The 25,652-nt window shown below is 32.7% G+C and overlaps 1 protein-coding gene, 1 long non-coding RNA gene and 1 other non-coding gene across 3 annotated transcripts; 2 read left to right on the forward strand and 1 right to left on the reverse strand.

Annotated features, from left to right (window-relative positions):
- Nucleotides 1-572: 572 nt before the first annotated feature.
- On the forward strand, nt 573-2,848 carry LOC145634996 (uncharacterized). The gene is made up of 3 exons (XR_014113730.1): nt 573-752; nt 1,807-1,905; nt 2,526-2,848. It is a non-coding gene; the product is annotated as an uncharacterized LOC145634996 (long non-coding RNA).
- Nucleotides 2,849-6,395: 3,547 nt separating this feature from the next.
- TRNAR-ACG (transfer RNA arginine (anticodon ACG)) lies at nt 6,396-6,468 on the forward strand. The gene has a single exon. It is a non-coding gene; the product is annotated as a tRNA-Arg (tRNA).
- An 11,567-nt stretch (nt 6,469-18,035) lies between these two features.
- LOC145634997 (protein SRG1-like) lies at nt 18,036-22,588 on the reverse strand. The gene is made up of 5 exons (XM_081686311.1): nt 22,468-22,588; nt 22,039-22,436; nt 19,495-19,742; nt 19,085-19,409; nt 18,036-18,443 (listed from the first exon to the last, which is right to left on the reverse strand). Exons 2-5 carry the CDS (start codon nt 22,297-22,299, stop codon nt 18,171-18,173), a joined length of 1,107 nt encoding a protein of 368 aa, XP_081542437.1. The 5' UTR covers nt 22,300-22,436; nt 22,468-22,588; the 3' UTR covers nt 18,036-18,170.
- Nucleotides 22,589-25,652: the final 3,064 nt, after the last annotated feature.

Raw genomic sequence — 25,652 nt, forward strand, 5'->3', positions numbered from 1 at the left:
GTGCACTTGAAATTACAATATAGGAAACTAAAAGCTAATCTTTTATTTTGCATACCCTTAAAAATAAAAAATAAAATAAAAACAAATTGCTTGTTCATTAGGGCCCCAATATATATGCTCCCCCTAGGCCACTAAAATATGAGAAACGGGCCTAATTACTCTTAACTACTTTATTTGTTTCCAAAATATAATTATCCACTACACCAAAAACTAGATTAAAGATCGTAAGATATAGAACGGTTACCAAAGGTAGGCGTTCTACAGGAGAATATAGAACGTATTTATATAAGAGACGTTCTGTATGTTAATACATATGGAACGGTTAGCATAGCTAACCGTTCTCTATTTCTTTTTACATAATTAATTAAAAAAAATAATTAATTATTATAAATAATATAGAACGGTCTTCTTGACAACCGTTATGTATTGTAAAGTAGTATTAATTACAAGTATTTTTTTTCTTTAAATTAGAAGGAAATTATATACTTTGTCAAAAAAGAAGGAAATTATATACGGAGTAATAATGTACCACTGTACCCAAATTGAAGCACGCGCTCATCACTTCACTAGAATACCTTAGAAAAAACAAAGTACTTAAAAAAGTGGAACCTCCACTGTCGACCTTCAGTATTAAAAAAAAACCTTCAGCCGCTTACTGTTTTGCCGTTGCTGCGCCGCTGCTCCACTGCCGCACCGCTGCTCCACCGCCGCACCACGTCTGCAGCACCGCACCTATTCGCTGAGCCATTAAGGTAGGCTCGAATTTTTTTTTTTTTTTTAAAACAAAGGTTTGAATTTTTCTTGTCATAGAGAAATTGGATTATGATAATTTGTCAATCTTATTGCATGAATCATTCGAATTATGATGGAAACAGAAGTAAATTCGTAGATTTCATCTATTACAGTAATTTGCAATTCGAATTTTAGGTTATTGAAAAAAACTTCAAAGTTCTAGTTTTAGGGATAAATTCAGTTGATTGTTCATATGCAAATATTTCAGTCTAATTGCAGTAAATCAATCAAATTACCCTTAATTTTGCCAAATTGATCATACCTAAGTTAAATTTAGAACCCTAATCAGATAAAGAAAAAGGGGTAGGGGGAAATTGGTTACCAAGGGATTATTGTGCTCTATTAATTTCAAATACTTTGCAAAATATTTAGAAATATTGATTCACTTTGCTTTTCTTTCATAAAAGGGTTGGTTATGAGATCTTGTGATAAATCTGTTTCTAGTAATGTATAAGAGTAGTCATGGTTATTACTATGCTTACAATGATGAGTAAGGAGTGTGTAGTGCTTTTGTGGAATTTGTGTCTATGGTTGTGAAGAGAGAAGAGAAGAGAGAAAAGAAGGGAATCATAAATAGGTGCAGTGGTTAAGATTTAGATGGCTAAAATATGTTCCAAGGACTGGAAATTTTAAGTTTATTTACCATTAGCTTTGGAGGATAGTGAGGCAGCTCAATTTCAATTCTTTCTCTGTTTTACAAATTGAAAACTGAAATAAACATTTTCCAGCTAGATTGCTTATTTTGTTACTTGTTCACTTCTTTCTATGAAAGTATTTCAATACTATTACTCTAATATTTTGATAATTACTTAGAGCAATGATCAATTCTAACGCAGGACATCAAAAGGATCTCAAACAAATAAAGAAGAAACCTAACATTAAATGGATAAGCATAGAGGCATTTTATCTTAACTTTAAATTTGCAATGCTCCGTACATACTTTGTTAGTATAATATATAACTAGGTGTTTGATTTAACCTTTTTTTTTTTTTTTTTTTTTTTTTTGTATATTAGTGTCCTTGTGAAGCTCATGGCTCTAGTGATAGTGGATATTACGTTTGTCGCTACATGATTGAGACAATTGAATTAAGGCAAATGATCATCCCCGACAAGGTACGACATTTAGTTTGAATGTATCTTGAGTAGTTAATGTACATGCATCTTACAAATTTTATATGAAGTTATATGCAAACCAACTTGTAAATTTGAGCAAATTAGTTAATGGTATCTGATGTTGTGCATTTTCCATCTTTCTCTGAGCTCTGTTACTTGATATTATAAAAGTTAGAAATTCAACAGAAGCAGATTCACCATGCCCATCAAAAACAACATCATTATGATGATGGTGCCTCAATAGCAATAGCAGAACATTTCAATGATGATCTCTGTGTTTGTCTTAAAAGTATGGGGTTTTTCTTATTAGTCTTAAAAGCAGAATTAGAATTGTTTAATCTTGTGATTAGCAGAAATAGATGTTGGCTAAGTAAAGCCATTAATAGCAAATTTGTTTGTAAAGATGCAGGCATAATTAGAATTGTTTATTATGCTTATTATGTTGTTAGACTATTTATATATTTTGTTGGGATGGGATGTATTCTATGATGGAGGTTTCTTGTGGACTCAAATTGAAAACTACGGTTTAAAATGTTATATTTTGATATACTTAGTTATATTTAATAAGATGAATTTATTGTATATTAACTAATAGGCATGTATTTTACATTGTTTAGTAGTATTTCAAGTAAGTTCCTCCTGCATATTCTCAACAAATGATCGATGAGCTTAGGGAAAGGTGGATTTCATATGTTACCGGATACCATCAACTAAATGACGACGTCAATGATTTATGTGAATTGTCGATCAATATGGTATTGGTATATCTAAGTATAGTTTGTTTGTTTTTTTATTTATTTAATAACCATTAATTAGAAAGGTGTTTTGATACTTAACTCTTGTATTTGTTGTATAGCTCAAATTTTGGGTGAATGATTCAGTTTAATTGTGGTTAGATATTTTAAATTATACATATGAAGTATATTTTGATGGTTTTGTTGTATCTGGAAATATTTTGGTTAATTTTATTATATTAAAATTTATATTGTACATACAGGATCATAATTTATTTTATACAGGAACTGTGGAATTTTTCTTACAGGATATATGTAGGAGATAAAATACAAGAATAATCTTTATCAAAAAAAAAATACATGTACAAAAAATAATACAGGTATAGAGGAAAATAAAGGAACAATACAGTAGCAATAAAATGTAATATATGGCTAGATTTTTTTTTTTATTTTTGTAAAAAAAACATTAGATAACTGTTATCTAACTTGACCGTTCTCTAATGTAATGCAATGTAGAACGGTTAAGTAGCCTAAACCGTTCTAATTCTATGACCTACTACATACCTTCCGGCCAAAGCCTCAAGTTCTGATTGATCAGTTATGATCTCTTTAATTTGATCATCTTCTTCGCCTGATTATGTAATTCCAGCAGCAAAGTCTTTGACCTCTTTGATATGGTCTTCCACGGTTTTTTCACTCTTCTTCTTCTCTTTCCATTCCTTCAACTTTGCAATTTTTTCTACTATTTCTTCTTCTTTTTCTCTCAAATTCTTCTCTTTAGGGTTTCTGGTTGAGGTAGAAGAGGTAGGCGGGTTTTCAGTTGGGGCTTCTATTTGGGATTTTTTCTTTTCTTTGTAAGTGACCATGGCTAGAGGTGAAGTGATTTCTGGTTCTGATCTTGAGTCAATTTGAGAATTGTCTGAAGAGATTAGTGAAGTGATGATAACCATGTTTGATATGTAGAGGTATGTAGAATCTTCGAGGGTTTTGACAGTGAGGGTGAATTGATTTGACAGTGGAGTAATTTTGGGTGGGTGAAAGATGCCTTTTATATTAATTGAAAAGTTGTCAAATAAATGAAGGGTTAAGTGTCGTTTGGTCATTTATTGAACAAGTTCAATTTATTTCGAAAATCTGGCAGGATTCTTTAATTAAAAAATTTCCAAAATTCATTTTCTTTTCAAATTCAATTTATTTTCAAAATGCATTAATTTGAACAAGGAAAACACGTATTTGGAACACGCTATATACACATGTGCATTGAACATTATTAATTACAAGTATAATTAGGTGTTTGTGAACAAACCTCTAGGAATTTACCAACGGTGACACTTCAGCTATGTTCAGCACACCAAGATTGCGCCAAATGCTCTTTTTGCTTTATTTACATTATCTTTGACTTTGCCATATCTTGGAACTTCAAAAGCAATCAAGTCATCTTGATCATCCCAAGTTCCAATCTCAATTTCTCAAATCTTTCTCTGTTCAAGGGCTTGGTTAGAATATCAGCAATTTAATTTTCAGTTTGACAAAATTCTAACTTAATATTCCCTTGCTCCACATTGTCTTTTAAAAGTGACGCCTAATGTGGATACGTTTTACCTTTGAGTGTTGAACTGGATCTTTAGAAATACAAATAGCACTTGTATTATCACAGTAAATATGAACACATTAAAAAATAATACCAAAATCTCTAACCTGTTGTTTTATCCATAGAACTTGCGAGCAACATGCTGCTGCTGCCACATACTCAGCTTCAGCTGTGGATAATGCAATTGTGCAATGAGTTTTTACCAAAACTTAACTTCCACAAATTTGTTGCATTTGATTATGGGTTATATATATATATATATATATATATATATATATATATATATATATATATATATAATTTTTATTTTTATTTTTATTTTTTGTTGTGAGGAGAACGTTAGCAGGATATTTTTTTTCAAATCAAGCTCCTCTAAGGCTAAAAGGCCTTGCGGGAAAGAGTTAGTACAAACTAGCTCCGAACAATTACGCGTGTCCCATCTAGCAACAAGATGGGCAAGCGTATTACCTGCTCTACTAACATGAGAAAACTTACAAAATATGAAAGAATTTGCTAGATACACACATCATCGAAAATTAGCCAAACTGGTGCAAAGCCTTGGACATCCTTGCTGATATTGCTTATGACAGTAGATGCATCACTCTCCACCCATACCTGCTGGTGCCCCATTCTCCTGAGCCTCTTAGCCATATTATGTAAAGGATTGTGATTGACAATCTAAAGTCAAACACAATATTAGCGGCATAATCATGAGCTGTAGCTATGTCTTGATTTAAGGAATTCAATTCCATTATCATAGCTGTAATTATTCCTTTGATATTATCCTCCTTGATTCAAGAGGTTGTAATCTTGTATTACCGTATTTAGTTAACTCTTGTACTACTATATATACTTTGTGAATATTCAATGAGAAAGTATCCTTCTTCCATCACTCTCTATATATTACACCCAAATCGAACTGCAGCAGCTCCGCTTCAGCTGCCTCCACTGCACAGCCAGCAGCAATCTTCTTCGTTGCAGCCCATAGGATATCACCTTCCTCATCCCTTGCTACTGCACCCAGCCCACCTGCAGACCCCACACCTACATGTGCGTCCACGTTGGACACAAAGACAGGCCTGGTCGAGCTTGAGTGATTAAACACTCTTGCAGCATAAGTACTATAGTTATGCATCATTTTAACAAAACCAGCAGCCGTATTGCAGACATCAAGAATTTCATTTTCATGCACTCTACGGTTCCTGCAAAACCAAACAGCCCAAGCTATAGTCATCATCAGTCGCAGCACGCTTCTCTCCACTTTCCCATCCATCCACAGCAGCCCTCAGAGAAATTAGTATGCCTTGGAGAATCAGCAATAATATCAGACAAACCATACGTTGCCCAGACTTGCTGTACCTCAGCACACTCAAATAGAGTATGTGCAATAGACTCCACTTCTAGACCACACCCAATACAACGATCATCAGGGGCAATGTGGGTTGTATATGTTTAATCCTTCTTTAATATGGGGTGTGCTCAATTATTAATTTTCATAATTTCAAAAATATATACTGTACTTTGTTGCTATTAAAAAAAAGTTGTTTTGTCTAATTTATATAATTATTTAATTTTAAATATTGTTTTTCTATGTATATCTATTACTAATACAATATGTGTTCTTAATTTATGAGATGATTTCTGAGATGCAAGTTAAAATTATATGATCGTTATTGGCAATAATTAGCTCATTGGTACATGTTGGCGGTTTTACATGCATATGTAAACAACAATCTTTTTCAATTAGATGAATTTTCATTTAATTATGGCTATAGTTTTTTTTGTAAATTTGTGATGAGATCATTGTAAATTTTATTATAGTCGTTTAAAAATATTTTTAGTGATGCTACTAATCATATCTAATACGGAATACTAATTGGTAGGTGAATGAATTGCTGATTAACACATTAATTATTGAAGGAATTAATATATTGGGATTATGCAATGACTTTTATATGTTATTAAATTAGACTCAACAGAATGTAAATTATATGGAGTATGAATTTGCCACCATGAAAATTGTGCGCGCCGCTTCCAAGCTTCTAAGGATAATTGCTAAACATTATCAGCACAACCGTTTATTTTCCCTTTGTACTGCTTTGTTGACAAACGTCAAAGCTTGCAGTAATTAGTTTTACGGTTTACTGCTTTTGTTATAATAAGTTGACTCAATGGCCCAATGGATAAGGCGCTGGTCTACGAAACCAGAGATTCTGGGTTCGATCCCCAGTTGAGTCGAAATCTTATAATGTTTTATTTTTAGTTTTTTCTTAAATAAACGTAAATTCAATCAAATTATTCTACGTACGTAAAAATATAGAACTATCCTAAGATTTTGACTCTCAGGAACCAAGCATGCAAATGCAATGAATCTGTGTTCGTACCAAATCCGTCATCAATTGGATTATATCTACACATACATGCATGCATAGATCAACCAAAATCAAAGATGAAATTTCTATTTTATTCTATGATTTAATTTTGTTTTGATTTTCTCAACAATTCCTAATTTGTGAATATATGTTTCCATCTTAATATATTTATTCATCATCTTAGATAGGTATAATATAAAGAAATTTTCAAATACATTGAAACACATTAAATAAAAATCCTGGTATCTTAGTACACTATTTATTATGTACCAATATAATGATCATGTCATATACGGAGTATAAAGTAGTATGCTAGCTATTTAATTCTTACATGAATTTTTTTTTTTTTTTTTAACAATTTCCTGCTTTTTAATACATATATTTTTACCATGTCGGAAACAACAAATAAATTATTATCATTAAATCTCAACTAACCTGATTCATCATAGCTAGATACGCATTATATTTACTCTGTATCTTACTACGAGTTTTTTAAATATACAATACACTTTAAAAGAAATTACTAACGACTTTTATGTAACACCTTTAATTTATTGTACTCTTGAAAAATTCAAAGCTTCAAAAAAATAGTGTTTTCTTGTTTGTTTTATTTTTTTTGACAAGGTGTTTTCTTGTTTTAACTTACAAGAATATATTCTTATATAAAAGAAAAGAAACCTGGTATACAGATTTTCAGTTCTCCCGAATGCTTTACCATTCATTATTAGGACAGAACATAGACCAAATTCTTGTAAAAATTCTTGTAATTTTCAATATAGGAAGAATTGGACATGAACATGTAAAAATTAAAATTTCCAATAGATGGATTATAGATAATAATAAGTGAATATTGTAGACTATATAGTGGCTAGGAACAAATTATTTAAGCTTTTTTTTAAGAAAAAAACTATTTGAACTTAATGAATACAGAAGGATAAACAAAATGATATACCAATGATTAATATCTATTCTTAAGCGTTTGATATTATATGTTGATAAACCCACTTCTTGAATAATATTATATAATTATATCAATTTGTTAACTCTCAAATATTCTATTATTAATTTTAACATTTTAATGAGGTAAATTCTATTAAAACAATTAAAATATTTTCAATATCTAATATTCTAATGAAAATCAATAATTACATTTTATAGCTGAAAAAGAACCTAGACATATAATAAATTAATAATTTCTTGAAATTATATATACTTCGTATTTGAAATTACACATTGACAATAGAATGATTCTTATGAGCAAAATTAAGGTAAAAACAACAAAAAAAATTTTAACACAATTTAATCAAAACCACGAATGAGTCCCCATTCAGAGCAGAAATTTAATAAAATTAAAAAATTATCATGAATCATCATTATCATTTATCCATTGAAGATGTGTGATAGACTGTATGTTCATAGAATTATTTTCTTTAAACAACCTTCTACAACAAAGAATGCTTTAAATTTTAATCAGCCAAAGAAGCAATTCATCCATATCAACCAACGATTATGGAATTCTTTCTAATAAGGTAAAGAACCCTAAAATTGTTTATCAAGGTAAAATCAACAAAAATTATAGAAAGAAACAATGAACCTTTACATAATTCGATAAAAATTAATGAAAGAAACCAAGAACCCAATAGAAAAAAAAAAAAAAAAAAAAAATTATACTAGTGCTTTGCTTTATTCAAATAAACTTTGAAGACATTACAACATGTAGTAAACACATCATATACTACAAACATTATAGTACAAATACCCTACCAATGAAGCAAAATCTTCATATATAATTAAAATGTAGATAATATGTAATAGCAAAGCACAACAACAACCACCCTTGCAATAACATAGTACTAGTCTTGATACTGCCGCTTAAATCGTTCAAGCTCCGGTAGCACAACCGTATGATAATGATAATCACACGCAATCAACACAATCACAAACCCTAAAGGCATCATAATGAGCAGCAAGAGGAGGGGAGGCATGTCTGGCTTCATGATCAACGGTGAAACCAAAATTATGATAACCATTGTTAAAAATGCAACCCACGAACGCCACCCCCAACGATAATTTTCGAGACCATTGGCCATTTTTCTAAGGGGATTAGGCTAGGGTTGAAAGAATTGCTGTATGGTTATGAAAATAGGTTTTGAATTGTTGGTGAAAATGTATGTATAATTGTATCTCCTCTAGCAAGGTTAGAACAAGGGTATTTATAGGATTGTGTATCTGCATGGTGTCGCTTGACATAAGAAATATACAACGGTTGAGATGAAATGAAAGATTTGGTAAGAAAACTACTTGGTATTATCCATGTAAACGAGTAAAAATATTTTTATATCCATAAATTTGAAATTGATGGAAATTCTACAAATCCTTTCTATTTTAATTTTTTTTTTTTTATAGAAAATATATATATAACTGCTTTAATCCTTGAAAAAATAACTGCCTACTTAGTTTTACCAAAACTAATTCCCATCTCACCGTATTAATAAAAACCTAGCAATGTTTAATACTACCTTCGTTTTTTTTAGTTGACACATTTTTATTATCACGCTTGCCAAGGCACGTTTTTAACGCTTAATATCTTTAATGATCAACATTGTAAAATTATAAAAAGTGGATATTAATAAAATGTACATTAAAACAATTCAAACAAGATCCTATGATTTTTTTAGCGTGGTGAATCAGAGTATGAAAATTACAATTAATTAGATGATGCAAAATTATCTTAATTTTTTGTTGATAAAAACATTGAAAGTCACATATCCTATGAAATTTCATTTAAAACAAGATGTTGGAAGTTGATAATAAGGTTAGATTAGTTCATATGAGTGAAATATAAAATACAGGTAAGTTTTGTATGTTGCTAGCCACACGGTGTGGACACATTGGTTTATAAGATTAATCTTCATTTATATGTATGAATAACCTCATTTAATCATAAGAGTAATCCATATTGTTCATAAAAGTAGCCCAAATTCATTATACGATTAAAATAAAATAATTTAGAAATAAATAACCCCAATTGTTCATCTTTCGAGTAACCCCTATTCTTTTGTTTTTAACAATGAAAGATTCCACTGATTTAAGAAAGTAACCCATTTTTCTCATTTAAGTAACTTACAAATGTTAAGGTAACCCTATTTGCTCACCACCGTGACCCTCTATTACTAAATTAATTGCCTTATATGTGATTATGTATAGTGGTCACACCATGTGTGTAGTCACATATAAAAATTTGTGATAAAATACACCATAAGATAAACATAATATGTGATTGTGTATAGTGGCCACACAATGTGACTAGGCAATATAAGAATTTATGATAAAATACACCATAAGATAAACATAATATGTTCCAAGTAGATTAGTAAGTTTTGTAGCTTTTCCCAACAAATTTCCAAGCAAAACACTAGCTTAAATAATAAATAATGCATATTTGATATCATTTGTGAATGAAATAGCCAAATAGGTGGTTATATTGGGGCAAAGAGTGTTTGTAAGTTTTAAAAGGTGAGAGTCTAGTAAGAATATATGTTACGAGGAAAGAGATAGAGATAGAGATAAATGACATTTGAAAAATAAAATTTGTTGCATGCATCTAATAATGTGATTTTCCTTTTATAGTAAACGTTGCAAATAAAAAGAAATGAATCGGTAGTACGTGAAAAAATAAATAAATAAACATGACAAAAGAAGCAGATATTTTATGCGCAATAGATAATAAGCTAAACTAAACTAAACAACTTTTTTTTTATATATACTTTGTAAGTTGGGCATAGTAACCCATTCTCCAACTTAAAGGGATCTGAGCTTTTTTTTTTTTATTACTTGATATTGTAGTCTTGGCGTAAATTAGACCTTAGAAATTTTAAGAATAGGTTATACATCGTATAAAGATCTAGATATAACACACATCTATACAAACTAAGGGAAATTTAAATCTAAACAACGGGCTTAAATTCCATTTCAATCAACTTTGGAACTGTTATCAAATAAAGGATTAAGATCAAAACACTCAATTCTTTCAAGTTTTAGTACCTCATATTGGATATATCAAATGAAGTTACATCACAATCATTTTAATAAACATAGGAAATTGATAAGAAGCTGAATATCAGAGAAAAACAAGAAGAAGAAGATGAACTAATTAAAACAGAGAAAATTAGGGATCAATTTTATTGAATCAGAATATCTAACTAAAATAGATTACAAGTGTGTTATTTATTACAAGGGAAATAATAAAGCAATAATGTAATAAATCTAAGCTGAGCTAGCAAGGACTCTAACAACCTTGCTAACTAGGCATAACAACCTGAGATCATGAGAAACACATTTTACTGAGGATTACTAGATTGGAATACTCTTTTGATGTACAACCCCATTCCCAGCAAAAAAATACAACACAAGACTCCTGAATTATTTCAGTCCCATTATCACTTCTCACCACCTTAATTTTCTTACCAAATTGAGTAAGAACGTACTTAAAGAAGGCAGAAATGACATAAAACACCTGAGTTTTTGCTTGAATCAAATATGTCCAAGTTACCCTAGTATGATCATCCAATATTAAAGCGAAATAAGTGGCACCAGTAAGAGATGGTCTTCTGTATTTCCACTAAAGATTAATGTGTATCAAATCAAAGGATGTCAAAGAATGGGAATCAGACAAAGGGAAAGGCAACTTATGATGTTTACAAAACATACATGCTTCACGATAGAAATCCAAACCATTATTAAATTGCCAAATTATGGAACTGATACATGCCTTAGTTTTCCTATAGAAGGATGCCCTAACCTAGCATGAATCAAATCAATACTAGGTCTAATAGAACTAGTAAGGACATTATTAGCAGAAAAATTATAGCAGATTCAAAAATGCTATTATTAGAAGAAAAAAATGGAATAGAATTGAACCTATATAGACCTGCGACTCTTGTGCAAGCAGCTTGCACTTTTCTAGTAGTAAGGTCCTAAAATGAACAAGAATTTTGCTCAAAAACAGTAACAAGACCATTCTGATTGAACAATTTTCTTACAGAAAGGAGATTATGTTTGATCTTAGGAATATACAGGACATTTTAAATCCTAACATATGGTAACGAATGTATTAAACCACTATACTTAACAAACATAACATTTCCATGAGACAAAGAGACTTTAATAGGGGATTTTAGTTGTTTAAGGGAAGCAAATAAGGTCAAATTAGAACCATATGATTAGTAGCTCCTGTGTCAATTATCCAACTAGTTTTATCAAAGAATTTAGTTAAACATGTAGCATTAGAAGAAAAAATAGTACAAGCAAAATTGACAGAAGCAGACATTAGTGGATTATCATCAGATCCACCAGGCAAAGACCCTCCATTCTTCTGCATCATCTTCAGCACTTCATTATACAATGCAGAAGCCACCACGGGATCAAAAGAACCAGAAGTATCACTAGCCATTGAAGGAGCCTGTCCAAGAATGCCAGACTGATCATTCTAAGCCACATTACTAGCAAAACATGTGAAATTTCCATTTCCACCAAAAGAACAAGCACTAGAAGTAGTATTCTCAGTAGTTCCTTTATTCCACCAAGGAGGAAAACCATAAAACTTGAAGCACTTATCAATACTGTGTCCTTTCTTCTTACAGTGTTGACACACTAAATCAGACTTAAACTTCTTGAAATCCTTTTTACCAGTAAAACCAGGTTTAGGAAAAACCTTAGCAGCCTATAATGCATTCACCTTAACATCATCGGAAACACCAGCATTCAATCTATGTTGTTGTTCAACCTCTTGTAATGTGTAATAAGCCTTATGAACCTGTAGCAAAGGATCTGCACCAAGAAATTTTTCTTGACATGATCATAATTCCTATTCAATCCCGAGAGTAATTACATCAACTTATTACGCTGATCATTCTCTAGAATCTTCTTCAGTATGCCACATGAACATTTTGCCATTGCACCACAAGTACAATCTTGAAAACCTTCAAGAATCTGCAATTGATCCCAAATAGTCTTCAATTGACCATAATATTCAACAATTGAGGAGTTATCTTGCTGAATACTAGTCAAATTCTTATGCAACTCAAAAATAATTCTTAGAGCTGATGTATGACCAAAACGTTTAGCCAATTCAATCCATAATTGATGCGAAGAATTCACAAACATGAAGGATTCAACAATCACCTTATCCATGGAATTCAGAATCCACAACATCACCATATAATCATTGCGAAGCCATTTATGATAATCTGATGAATCAGTTGCTGGCATAGGCAATGTTCCATAAACAAATTGAAGCTTATTTCGAGCGATTAACGCCATCCTCACAGCTCGACTCTAGTTGAGGAAATTCGAACCAGTCAGAACATGTGTTCCGAGCTGCATACCAGGATGATCGCCATTACTAAGGTAACAAGAATCATTGAAATTGATCGCATTTGTGTTCGTTTGTGAATTATTCATCGCAAATGGGCCTAAGCAACCCGAATAAAGAGGAAGAGAGTTTGGTCCATACATAAACAAGGCTTATGATCTTCCATACTAAAACCAATTGGCAATAGTAGGAGTTACTCCTCTACCTTATAATATGAAACTACCTCTCCTCTTTCTCCAATATGGTACACTCACAATTGGGCTACAATGGGTTTCAACACTCCCCTTCACTTGTGAGTGTCCTTAGAATTAGAGCACATCAGAAGGTATAATATAAATCCTCTTTGGGAATTAACATCCAATAGTGGCTGGACAAATACCCAGTTATGAACGACTCAACAAACCTGGCTTTGATACCATGATAAGAAGCTGAATAATATCAGAGAAAAACGAGAGGAAAAAGATGAACTAATTAAAAGAGAGAAAAATAGAGATCAATCTTATTGAAAAAGAAAATCTAACTAAAATAGATTACAGGTGTTCTATTTATTACAGGGGACATAATACTACAACAATGTAATAAATCTCAATAGAAATAGTTCGTTGCTGCCAATTATATTAGGAAAAATTGTCAAAACTAATACAAAGTTTGAGCAATCCGCCAAAAACAAGTCAAACTATTAATTATTTTTGAATAATACAAACTTTGAGGGGTATCAGCTTTAAACAAGTTATTTTACCTACAACTTATTTAGCCATTTAATTTTTTTTATTTATCTTATAAAGTTGTTTAATAGTTTTAAAAAATAATACAATGTCACGTGTTCCATATAACATGTTCATAAGGTAACTAATCGGTTTTAACTTGTTTAAAGCGGATACCCCTCAAAGTTTGTATTATTTAAAAATAAATAATAGTTTGACTTGTTTTTGACGGATTGCTCAAAGTTTGTATTGTTTTTGACAATTTTTCCTAATAATTACTAGTGTTATAAGTAACAATAATATTACAATTGCACATTGATTTTTTACTTTTAGACGTCTTGTCGGTACTCATGTTGTATCACGCCTCATATGCTCCTAGTCGATACTCTTTTAATTTCATATTTACTCTGTATCTTAGTACGAGGTTTTTTATACAATACACTAGAAAACATTAAAAGAAGTTACTAATGTCTTGTATGTAACACCTTTAATTTGATGTACTCTTCAAAATTCACAGCTTAAAAAGAAATAGTGTTTTGTAGTTCTAACTTATGAGACCATAGACAAAATAGATCAACTTCTAGAATTGATGGTGAAAATTTATATCCTCTCGCAAGTATAGAATGAGGGTAATTCAAGGGTGTTTATAGGATTGTGTATTTGCATGGTGTCGCTTGGCATGAGATAATACAACGGTTGAGATGAAATGAAAGATTTGGTAAGAAAACTACTTGGTATTATCCAAGTAAACGAGGAAAATTTTTTTATATCCATAAATTTATATCCATAAATTTGAAATTGATGGAAATTCTACAAATCCTTCCTTTTTTTTTTTAAGAAAATATATTCAACTATTTAATCCTTGAAAAATACAACTGTCTAATTACTTTTACAAACATTAGTCCCCATCTAACCGTATAAATAAAAACCTACTCCCTCCGTCCCAAAAAGAACAACCCATTTGGTCAAAACTTTGTCCCAAAAAGAATGACCCATTTGCATTAAAACACCACCAATTTGCAACAATATTTGTGCAAAATTAGCTTCCTCATATAAAAATTTCATTTTCCATGTTATTTTATTACTTTCTCTCTCTATTTTTTTACAAACCCCATGTAAATTTATTTTTCCAATATACTTTTACTTCTTTTTACTTAACTTCCTTAATACCCGCGTAATCAACCCAAATGGGTCGTTTTTTTTGGGACGGAGGGAGTAGTAATGTTTAGTACTCCGTACTATTTTTAACATGGTAAATCAAAGTAAGAATATTACATTGTTTTAGATGATGCTGGAAAAAACATTAATCAAAAGTCACATATCTTATGAATATTTATATTACAATGTTTACATCAAAAAAGCAAGAGAAAGAAATGAATATAGAGATCTACAACACAAATCATAAAATTGAGACCTTAATCTACAATATTAAAGAACAATAATGGAGAAGAAGCTTGTTGGTTTAATTTGATGGACTCCTCAAGTTTTGGTTTGAGGAAGATAGGATGTACTATAGAAGGGAATGGATTCTTGGGGGTTATATACTTCCTCAAGTTTGGTCATTTGGTTTGAGGAAGATAGGACGTACTTTATTTAGTACTTGTCTATACTATTATTTTAAAACAAGAAGTTTAAAAGGCACTTGTTCTCTTCCTTTTTTTTTTTTGTTTGTTTGTTTTTTTTTTTTTCTTTATCCTAAACGATAACAATGCGTTTAAGATGGGGGTGTTAAATACCGCCATCCAAAATTATCAAAACCGCCAACATTTAGTGTGAATGGACAATCATGTCCTTAGTACTTCACTACTATCTTCCCTCTTGCCATCAATCACTAACACTTTCACACCACCACCCTAATTGGCGACTAACACCACCACCACCACCCCCACCACACTGACCGGCGACGATCACCACCGCACTGGCCACCCACCACCTTTCCTCCTATTTTTATTTTTAAATTTCAGGCAATCGCGGTAACCAAAGCCCAAAATCAATTACCGTGTACGGTAAATGGAGCCCAAAATCGGTTACCGTGCATGGTAACCGGAGCCCAAAACCGGTTACCGTGCGTGGTAACCGGAGCCCAAAACCGGTTACCATCCGGTTTTGGGCTCCGGTTACCACGCACGGTAACCGGTTTTGGGCTCCGGTTACCACGGTTGCCTAAAATATAAAAAAACACCACCTTCACGCCGACCAGGGAAGGTGGTGGGTTGTCATAGAGGGTGGTGTGGTGGGTCGTCGGTCAAAAGGGGTTGTGATCGACGGTTGCAAGGGGTTGTGGGTTGCCGGAAGGATGAAGGGATGGTGAACTAGTAAGGGTATGATTGTCCATTCACACCAAATGTTGGCGGTGGTGATCATTTTTGTTGGCGGTGTTTAGCAATCCACTTTAAGATATCAATTTTCATATGTGTCTTTTGGGTGTCACTACCTTTCATTATATAATTTTTAGTCACACAAAAAAAAAAATTTAATTTAATAATATTTTACCTTCCCTCTCTTTCACTAATAATATTTTACCTTCTCTCTCTTTCACCCAAAGTCTATAATTTATATCAACAAATAAAAAAATTATTATTTTCAAGTTGCATACAAATTTCAAAAACTAATGGTGGTATTAAATTTAGAGGAGCATTTAAAGGTATTTTTTCGATCTACACTTAATTTACATTACAGTTTTTTTTTTTTTTCAAATTTCTTTTTTTTTTTTTTTTTTTTTTTTTTTTTTTTTTTTTTTTGAATCCTTATTTTTAAACAAATTTTCTCTCTCCGTTGTTTTCCCCTTTTCTCTTTCTCTAAGTTTCTCTCTCCGTTGTTTTCCCCTTCATTCCAAAACTCAATTTCTTCAATTTTCTAAACCTTGAACCCAATTTCTTCTAAAATCTCTCTCCTTGATGATGTGGTGTTCTGATAATTCCACCACAACATCCCAGAGTCATGACGAACGTAAATTGAGATGAAACAAATCCCAAATTTGTTCGAAAATTTTCAAAGCAAAGCAAAATGAAGGATTGAAGGGAAGATCGAAGAAGAAAAACCTAATGGCTAGTGAGCTGAGGTGAGTTCTTCATCAACAACACCGGCAAGTTCGAGGGTGGGGAATGGCCGACTGGGGGTTTCACGGGGGGTGGGGGAGGGGCTTCGAAGGATTTTCAAGGTAGGGAAGTGGGATTCAGGTTGGGTGATTGGAGGAGGGGAGCTGAGAGCTGGTAACCGTTGGGTGCCGGCATCCAGGGAGGTGGTCTAAATGCCGACAGGGGATGGGGGTAGCGCTAGCGAAGGGGAGAGGGTTTGGGTTGCTAATTGACTGGTGAAGGTGGGGCAAGGGAGGATGTTGCTGGCTGAGGTTGGGGGAGGTCGGTGTCACCAGGGGGTGGGGGAGTACGACGCACCGGCAATGGTGGGGCCGGGCGCCAACGTGGATGAAGATAAGGGTGGCGCAGAGGTGGCTTGCTTGTAGGTTAGTTCTTTATTAAAAAAATATTTCTAAAATAAATGTAAAAAAAAAAATAAAAAATAAAAAACTAACTTTGGTTAAATATCTAGTTAAATTTATTATTAATGTTATAATTGACTTAATACAAAAACTTTAGGTTTACCAATGATAATAAGTTTTTTAACGTTTACCACCAAGAAAATTAAAAAATTCGAGTTTACCGAAGAGAAAATCTCTAAAATTTGTTGCATGCATCTATAATGTAAGTTTTCTTTTATAGTAAACGTTGCAAATAAAAAAGAAATAGAGGTAGTGAAAGAAAATAAACATGACTAAAGAAGCAGATGTTTCACAGGCAAAAGATAATATGCTAAACTAATCTAAACAACAACAAACAAATTTTTTTTATTTACTTTGTAAGTTCGTTGGGCATTAGTAACCCATGCTCCAACGGACAAACTTAAATTAAAGAGATCAGAGCATTATATATTTATATTATATCGTAGTCTTGGCTTTAATTAGACCTTAGAAGTCTTGGGGAAAAAAAAATGGACCTTAGAAATTTTTAGAATAGGTTATACTTCGTATACATTTATAGACATAACGAATCAACGATACATCAATAGAAAGTAAGGGAAATTTATATCTAAACAAGGGGCCTAAATTCCATTTCAATCAATTTTGGAATTTTTATCAATTGGATGTCTAACAAACAATATAATGGATTCAAATCAAAACCCTCGAATTCTTTCCAAGTTTATTTTAATGTTTTAGTACCTCATAATTGGGTAGATAATATGAAGTTGTTTTTTTTTTTTTTTTTTTTTTTTAACAAAAGAGCTATCAAACAAAAAAAAACAACCAAAAATAACAAATGTCAACCCAAAAAACTGAAACAAAAAATACAACAACTGACGCCAGATAATATGAAGTTACATTTTAAACATTTTAAACATAGGAAAAAGTTGCTGCCAATATTATTCGTGTCATTAATAACATACTAGTACAAGTGCATATTGATGATATGATACTTTAAGACGTCATGTCGGTACTTAAGTTGTGCCTGCCTCATGTCCTCCTTGTGTTAATTTCATATCATCTAAATATGATTTTCCATTGAGCTTTCTTGAAAAGAACTCCTTGAAGTATTGTTCCACTGGCTCGGTTCTAAATTTTGGAGGGTTAAATGGACCAACAATGCTCTTAGCTGGTCCTAGTTTTGAATCAAGACTGAAACTGTAGAACGTGGCAACTGATAGCCTCTCTTTTGTTGAGTTCACTGTTGCTCTATGTTCAATACTTCGATATATACCATTGCTCACAATCTGCAGACCATGAATTAAAGAAAAAAGGTAAAGTAAAAAAAATACAACTTCAATTGTACGTAATTAATTGCTGTTGCAAAAGGAATTTCAAAAAAGTGACCCTTTCATTTTAATCAATGTAAGGAAATGAGCTAGATATATACTGACAATACTGCCTCCATCCTTTCCCCTAATACTACGACAAAGGGAAAGACATGCACGGGATTATTGATGAGGAGAGATATAGAGTCATAGAGAGAAATAAAGATAAGGACTCATGTGACGAGAGAAATATGGAGAGTAAATATGTGCACATACCGTAGTAGTGTTGCAACATATGCGAAACTTCTTGAAATAGTAATTGACGAAATATTAGAGTATCAGAAGATGTAATTAGGTTGTGGGTATCAAGAATGATTCTACTAGACCAGGAGCTCTCACATGTAAATAAACCACAACCTAATTACACGGGCCAGTTGGGGAATGGCCCGGGGGAAAAGTACAAGGGAATCTCTACCTCTAAGAACCACAACTAGTAGGAATCGAACTAACTAAGGTCATGGACTCATGGGTGATATCCTCCCAATTACACCAAGCACTACTACTACTAGGCGAGAAAAATGAGCTACATGAATGGTTCCATATAAATGCAATTAACATACCTCCAACATGTCTCCAATGTTGACCACGAAAGCATTATCAAGGGGAATAACAGGCACCCAATTGCCATCTTTCCGAACTTGGAGGCCTTGGGTGTCATTAAGTTGATAGAGGATAGTAAGGGCATCCGCATCCGAGTGAGGTGTGAACCCAATGGCCTTATGGGGCTCAGGACAAGGAGGATAATAGTTCATACGAATCGATTGCACCCCGTCACTGAATAAATCTTCCATTTCCATCTCTTCCATTGCCAATGCTTTAGCCATTTGGTTCAACAGAGTCCGCGCTAGATTCTTTGTTGCTTCTATGTAAGCTTCCGTTGCTACCCTGTCATACAGATCTAGTTAACAAAATATACTAAATATTTTCTCCATTAGTCTTTTATTAATGAAAGAGTTGAGAATAATTTAACCTGATGTTTTGTGGCAACTTATAAAAGAGCTCATGTCTTCTTAATTTAGAAGGAAGTGTGGTTATGTAAAACATGTCACACCAATCAAGTTTTTGGTCTTCTGAAACCACAAACAGCTGCCCAAACCCTTCATGATTGTCATCTTGTTGCCATAATTTCTTCTTTTCCTCCATTGGAAGCTTGAAAAACTTAATTACCTCTTCCTTGAATGTATTCAATAATGCTGTGTTGGCCCCATGATTTATTACCTATATTACCAATATTGTTAAGCAAAGCTCCATGAGTAAATATGTTTTCTTACAAGTGACGGGTAAAATATAGGATCATAAAATGACACGTCGATCAATGTGATAATATTTTATTTCACTTTTTAGCTCTTTATGTATTTGCAGATGCAACCCTTATAGCTTTCCATATAGTTAAGTCATTTAAACTTTTGTTCCAATAGTACTGCAATATATGGTTAATTGCCTCTTTTTGTACCAAAAAAGTGTGAACAAAATGTGTGTTAATTACGCGACTCTATGACTACTAAGCTAACAAGCTGTACATACAGGGAAAATTAGCATCATATTGTTGATTTGGATCTTACAATGGAATTTACTTTTTTTATTTTCTGTTGAAAAAGGAGAAAATATCGAATCGATCAGACTGCGCCAGGGAAAAGAATAAGAATCGAAGAAGCGTCTGACTCCTTCATGCATGCTCCGAGGTAATCACCTTATTATGACTTAAAAATATGGAATTACAGCATTATTATTTGTCAATATGAGTAATTTAGTTATACCTAATAATAGAGTAGTATAAAAATATATTCCTGAACCTCAACCATTAGCTTAAGCTTTTGGTTGAGATGGTTCTCTAACATGGTATCGGAACCAACGTAACATAAAGGTCACGGGTTAGAATCTCATCCACTCTTCTTTGAAAGTGGAATCAATTCACCCGTGGTATAGGTGGGCCTTTATTGCATTCACATTTCAAGCCGAAATTTTATAATGATTATACAAAAATATATGTATGATCAAGACCAATGTCCCAATAAAACACCACGATGTAATATTGTGAATATTTTTTATCTTTAGATCTAACCTTGAGGATGTGGGTTCAATTATTATTATGGACACTTTAAAAGTCGAAATTGCCTTACCCTTCTTCCCCACCCCTCCTCAAATGTACAGTCCATCGATCCGAACCGATTAGGCTGTGAGAGGTTTTGAAATGGTAAGACACTCCTTTGCCTAACAAAAAAAATGATCGCCTCATGTTGTTACTTAATTATGTTTTACCTTTACCCAAAAAAAAAAAATTAGAATATAAAATAAATTTAAATATGTTCATTCAAATAAAATAAGTTGAGATAAGTATAGATAAAATAAAAAATAAAAAAAAAAGTTGAAACAATATAGGATTTTTTTTTTTGTGAAAAACTACCTTTTAAACTCCGGATTTTGCAAAAAACTACCCTAAAAACAAAATGTTGTAATTAACTACCTTATAAAGTATAAAATGTTGTAGTAATTAACCACCTCCCACCGGAAAACACATTTGACTTTAATTTCCCGACGTTGACCATGTCACTTGAGGGTCACATGAGCCTTTAATGACTTAATACCCCTTTTCCCCAAATTTTCCCGCTTTACACTAACTCTTTTCCTTAACAATACGATTAATAATATTTTATATTGCTTATTTGCAACCCCTTTGATAATTATATGGGCTGAATTGGTGTAAAGCGGGAAAATTTGGGGGAAAGGGGGGAAGGGAACTAAGTTATTTAAGGGTTACGTGACCCTCACGTGACATTGTCAACGTCGGGAAATAAAAGTCAAATGTGTCATTCCGGTGGAAGGTAGTCATTTACAACATTTTATACTTTATAAGGTAGTTAATTACAACATTTTTTTTAGGGTAGTTTTTTGCAAAATCTGAAGTTTAAAAGGTAGTTTTTCAAAAAAAGTCCAACAAAATATAATAAGTTCAGAAAAACTACTTAGAATAAAATTAGATGAATCAAATAGATAGATCTTTGACAAATAAAGGATAGAAGAATATGTGGCATTTGGTATTAGATCTTTGACAAATAAAGGATAGAAGCATAATGTGGCATTTGGTATTAGATCTTTGACAAATAAAGGATAATTTGATATCCTATCTCATACATGCTTAGAACCACTGGTGAGAATAGACCAGGGGTGTGGGGTGGGGTAGTGTATCACACACCTAAACTAGTGTGTGGTTCATGATATTAATTTGAACTTTGGATTTTAGAAATAAATTAAGGCAATAGGATTACAAAATAGAAATAAATTAAAAAATAAAATCAAAATAATTAAATCACAAAGTGGAAAAAAAAAACACTTTTTTTTTTATATTTTTTATAATTACAAATTTGCCTTACTTAATATAAACACCATTTTATAGTCTCAAATTCAAAACTATGTAACACCTTTTTTGTTGACTCAGCAAAACATAATCTTGCCTAACAGCCTAAATGTAATTTTAATTAAAACAAGTACCCAACAAAAAAAAAAAAAAGAGTACCTGAAAAAAACCCCACTCTTTGCAAGCATAATGAAGTTTGTCTAGTTCAGAGTCCTTAGAGTCACCATGGAGCAGCCTTTGAAGGTCAATAACCGGAACCGATAACAGCGATGGTTGATTAATCGGAGTGTCGGGTTGGTCGCCGGTCTCTCTCACATACCTTGGAGGGATATGGGTTTTGGACTCCTTGGCTAGCTCTTGTACACTTGGAACCAGAAGAGATTTCCCGAAGTTTACCACTTTTGAGGCTTCTTTATCCATGTTTTTTTGCCCCTTTTTTCCAAGCACCCAACTAATTAAAGTCTATACCATAGGAATTTGGATGCTAATATTTTTACATGATATATGATCATTACTTCAAGGCTACGAACACTCAACTAATCAAAGGATATAATATACTTCGAATTTTTTTTTTTTTTTGAAAGATACTTTGAATTTATATAAAACATTAATACTCGTATATGAGTAATATGACATTAATATAATTCTTTCTTGTATGTTGTAGCCAATGATTTTCGTCTTTCTATGAATAAGTATTATACACCACAATGTCAGTAAGTAACTAAGTACGGCCAAATCAACTATTCAAAAATAAAAAATTAAAATAAAATAAAGGTACGGCCAAATTATGTCACGGATTACAATCTATATATTAATTAATATAGTAGTTACGACCCTTAATTTGTCTTTAGCATACCAATTAAATCTGTTAAAAAATTGATTTGACTAAGAAATCAACCTAGCAAGTGAAAATGATTCGGAGTAGTACTTGAAAAATGGCCAAATGGGTGAAATAAATGACTTGTAACTAGTGCTGTCAAATTTCAAACCGAAACTGTTAAACTGCCCGAAACCAACCGATCCAAATGAGAACCGAACCGATTAAAAACCGATTTTGTAAAACCGAAAATTGACCCAAATCGTATTTAAGTAAAACAGAAACCGAACCAATCCGAATAATGTCAAACCGTATAAGAACCGAACCCGTTAACAAACCGAACCAGTTCTAAACCAAACTGAAATCAAACCGAACTGAAAAAGAACCGAACCGTTTCTAACCCGAAACCGTTTCCAACCCGAAACCGTTTCCTACCCGAAACCGTTTAAACCGAGGTAAAAACCGTTTACACCAAACCGTTAACAAACTGCAACCCGTTTGCACCGAACCATTTATGAACCGAACCACTTACAAACCGAACCGTCTATAAATCAAACTGTAATTTCAATCTCACAATAACTCGTCAAATCATGATTATGACACATCAATTAGATTATTGAATAAGAAACATCTAATAATGTGATAGTAAAACAATAATAATTCATTAATACACTAAACTTTTATAATCTACGTTATTTCATAATAAACTAGTAAGATCAATATGACTAAACTTGAAAATAACATGACATGTATTTTTAAAACCGATGAGAATTTGTATATAATATAATGCCTAAATATGAAGTGATGAAGTCTCGGCTTGATATAAAACTTGTTAACCAGCAAAAGGTTAGCAAGTACTATGAAATTTCAAACCAAAATCGTTTAACTGCCCGAATCCAAACAACCCAATTAAAAACCGACTTTTTTGAAATAAAAAACCGTTCCGAACCATAATTTATTAAACGTGAAGTGAAACTGATCTGAATAACGTTAAACCGTATAAAAGGCGAACCCGTTAACAAATCGAACAAAAATAAAACTGAACCGAAAAAGAACCGAACCGTTTCTAACTCGAAACCGTTTCCAACCCGAAACTGTTTGAACCGGTATAAAAACCGTTTACACCGAACCGTTAACAAACCGTAACCCGGCTGCACCGAACCGTTTACTTCCCTAACCGTTTACAACCCAAACCGAATTAAAACCGCTCAAGAATAAACCGAAACCGAATCGAACCGATAACGTACTATTTAAACCGAACTGAAACCGACCCGCGAGACATTTAAACCTATTTCAAGCCGACCCGATTTAATACCGAACCGATTTCAAACCGAACCGAACCCGAACTGTCAAACCGTTTTAACAGTGCTACTTGTAACTATAACTTGAACCCGACCCATACCAAGTGTTAGAGATGTTAAAACCACAACCAATACTGCCCGATTTAAAATCGACCCGGAAAAATTCTGATTCAAAATTCAACTTCCATGAGCACAACAATTTAGCATAATTTAATTTTAAAAATGAATCTGACCCGATCTCATTAGACCTGATCCGAACACTCGAATTAACACGTATGTAATACCAACTAACAACATATTTGACCTAATTTAACCATATATTTTGTGCTGGATTTTTCCTTGGCTTGCCTTGTTTAGCCATAAGACTAGTAACATATCACGTTAGCGAAGTCATGTTATATATAGTGCATCATATCAAGATGAGACTCATTCAATCTATTAGAAGTCGGCTGTTTGTTAATATTTTATTGTATTGTTATCTTTTGTATACATATCTTTTAGGAGTTCTAGACAAGCTAACCTAGTTAGGTCAATATTTTTTAAACATAAAGAGAAGCACGGATTACTTGGGCAAGCCCTAAATATTACATCCTAACGTCCAAAAATTGATCAAACCCAAAATACAAATCTTGGACAAAGTTTAAATTACTAAGACAAAAGAAACATAGATATTGTTAACATAAATAGCACAGGAGAAAGAAAGACAAGACCGTAAAAACTAAGGCTGGACAGGAAGTGCAGCACGATCCATGTCATAAGCAGCCACAACACTTGTTGGAACAGAGTAATGCGGAACATGACCTCGATGCATCCTCATAGCAAGCTGACTCAAATAGTGAGCAATAGAGTTCCTCTCCCTAGGAATATGACTAAGAGTAATAGCCATATCCTTACTCCTAAGAGATCTGCCAATATCATTATTATCACAGTTGCCAATTCATGATGCATATTCTCAAATTCCCTATTGAATAATGACTTAATGGCTTCAGCGTCTATTTCAACTTCTAGATACTTAAATGGGAAAGCACTAGCAAAGTAAAGTTAAGACCCTCCCTTAGAGCATATAATTCAGCCCGGAGAGCAGTCTTTGCATTGTACTAGATGAAATAGCCAAAATACCATTCACCCTTCTCAGTCTTGAAAACACCCTCACCTCCTGCTCCCCCCTCATTAGCATGTTTCCAAGCCCCATCTGTGTTTAGTTTAAGGAATACTAGCTTTGGAGGCCTCCATGGAATTGACCTGTCTGAAAGGGGACCCACAGTACAGTTGAACTTTTCTTTCCCTTTACCCTGTAAAACAAAAGAATTGATTTGATAATCAATTATGAACCGGTTAAACACAGAATTAGAATTGATGATCTCATTATGAAAAATGACACCATTTCTGAGCTTTCACATTTGCCACATTGTCATAGTGCAGATACTTCTCCATTTGGGAGTCTGAGAGAAATTGAATTTCAACCAAACATTCTAAGGACTATTCATGAAGATAGAATAGTTGAAAGAATGAGGTGGATTTAACTTTTGTAAAATCATTTTCCAAAGAACAGTAGAGGAGTAGCAATCTCTAAAAAGGTGGATGAAAGATTCTGGTGAATCATTACTACATCTTATACAGGTGGCATCAAAAGCAAGGATTTTTTGAGCTAATAA

The sequence above is a fragment of the Chenopodium album genome, chromosome 6 (assembly GCF_948465745.1).
Source record: "Chenopodium album chromosome 6, dcCheAlbu1.1, whole genome shotgun sequence".
NCBI lineage: Eukaryota > Viridiplantae > Streptophyta > Magnoliopsida > Caryophyllales > Amaranthaceae > Chenopodium > Chenopodium album.

Excerpts from the sequence above, each read along its gene's own strand:
- LOC145634997 (XM_081686311.1), bottom strand. The coding sequence starts at position 22,299 with ATGGATAAAGAAGCCTCAAAAGTGGTAAACTTCGGGAAATCTCTTCTG. Across the intron at positions 19,410-19,494 it reads AAGTTGCCACAAAACATCAG|GGTAGCAACGGAAGCTTACA; the intron begins GTTAAATTATTC and ends TCTGTATGACAG. Across the intron at positions 18,444-19,084 it reads ACATTGGAGACATGTTGGAG|ATTGTGAGCAATGGTATATA; the intron begins GTATGTTAATTG and ends CATGGTCTGCAG.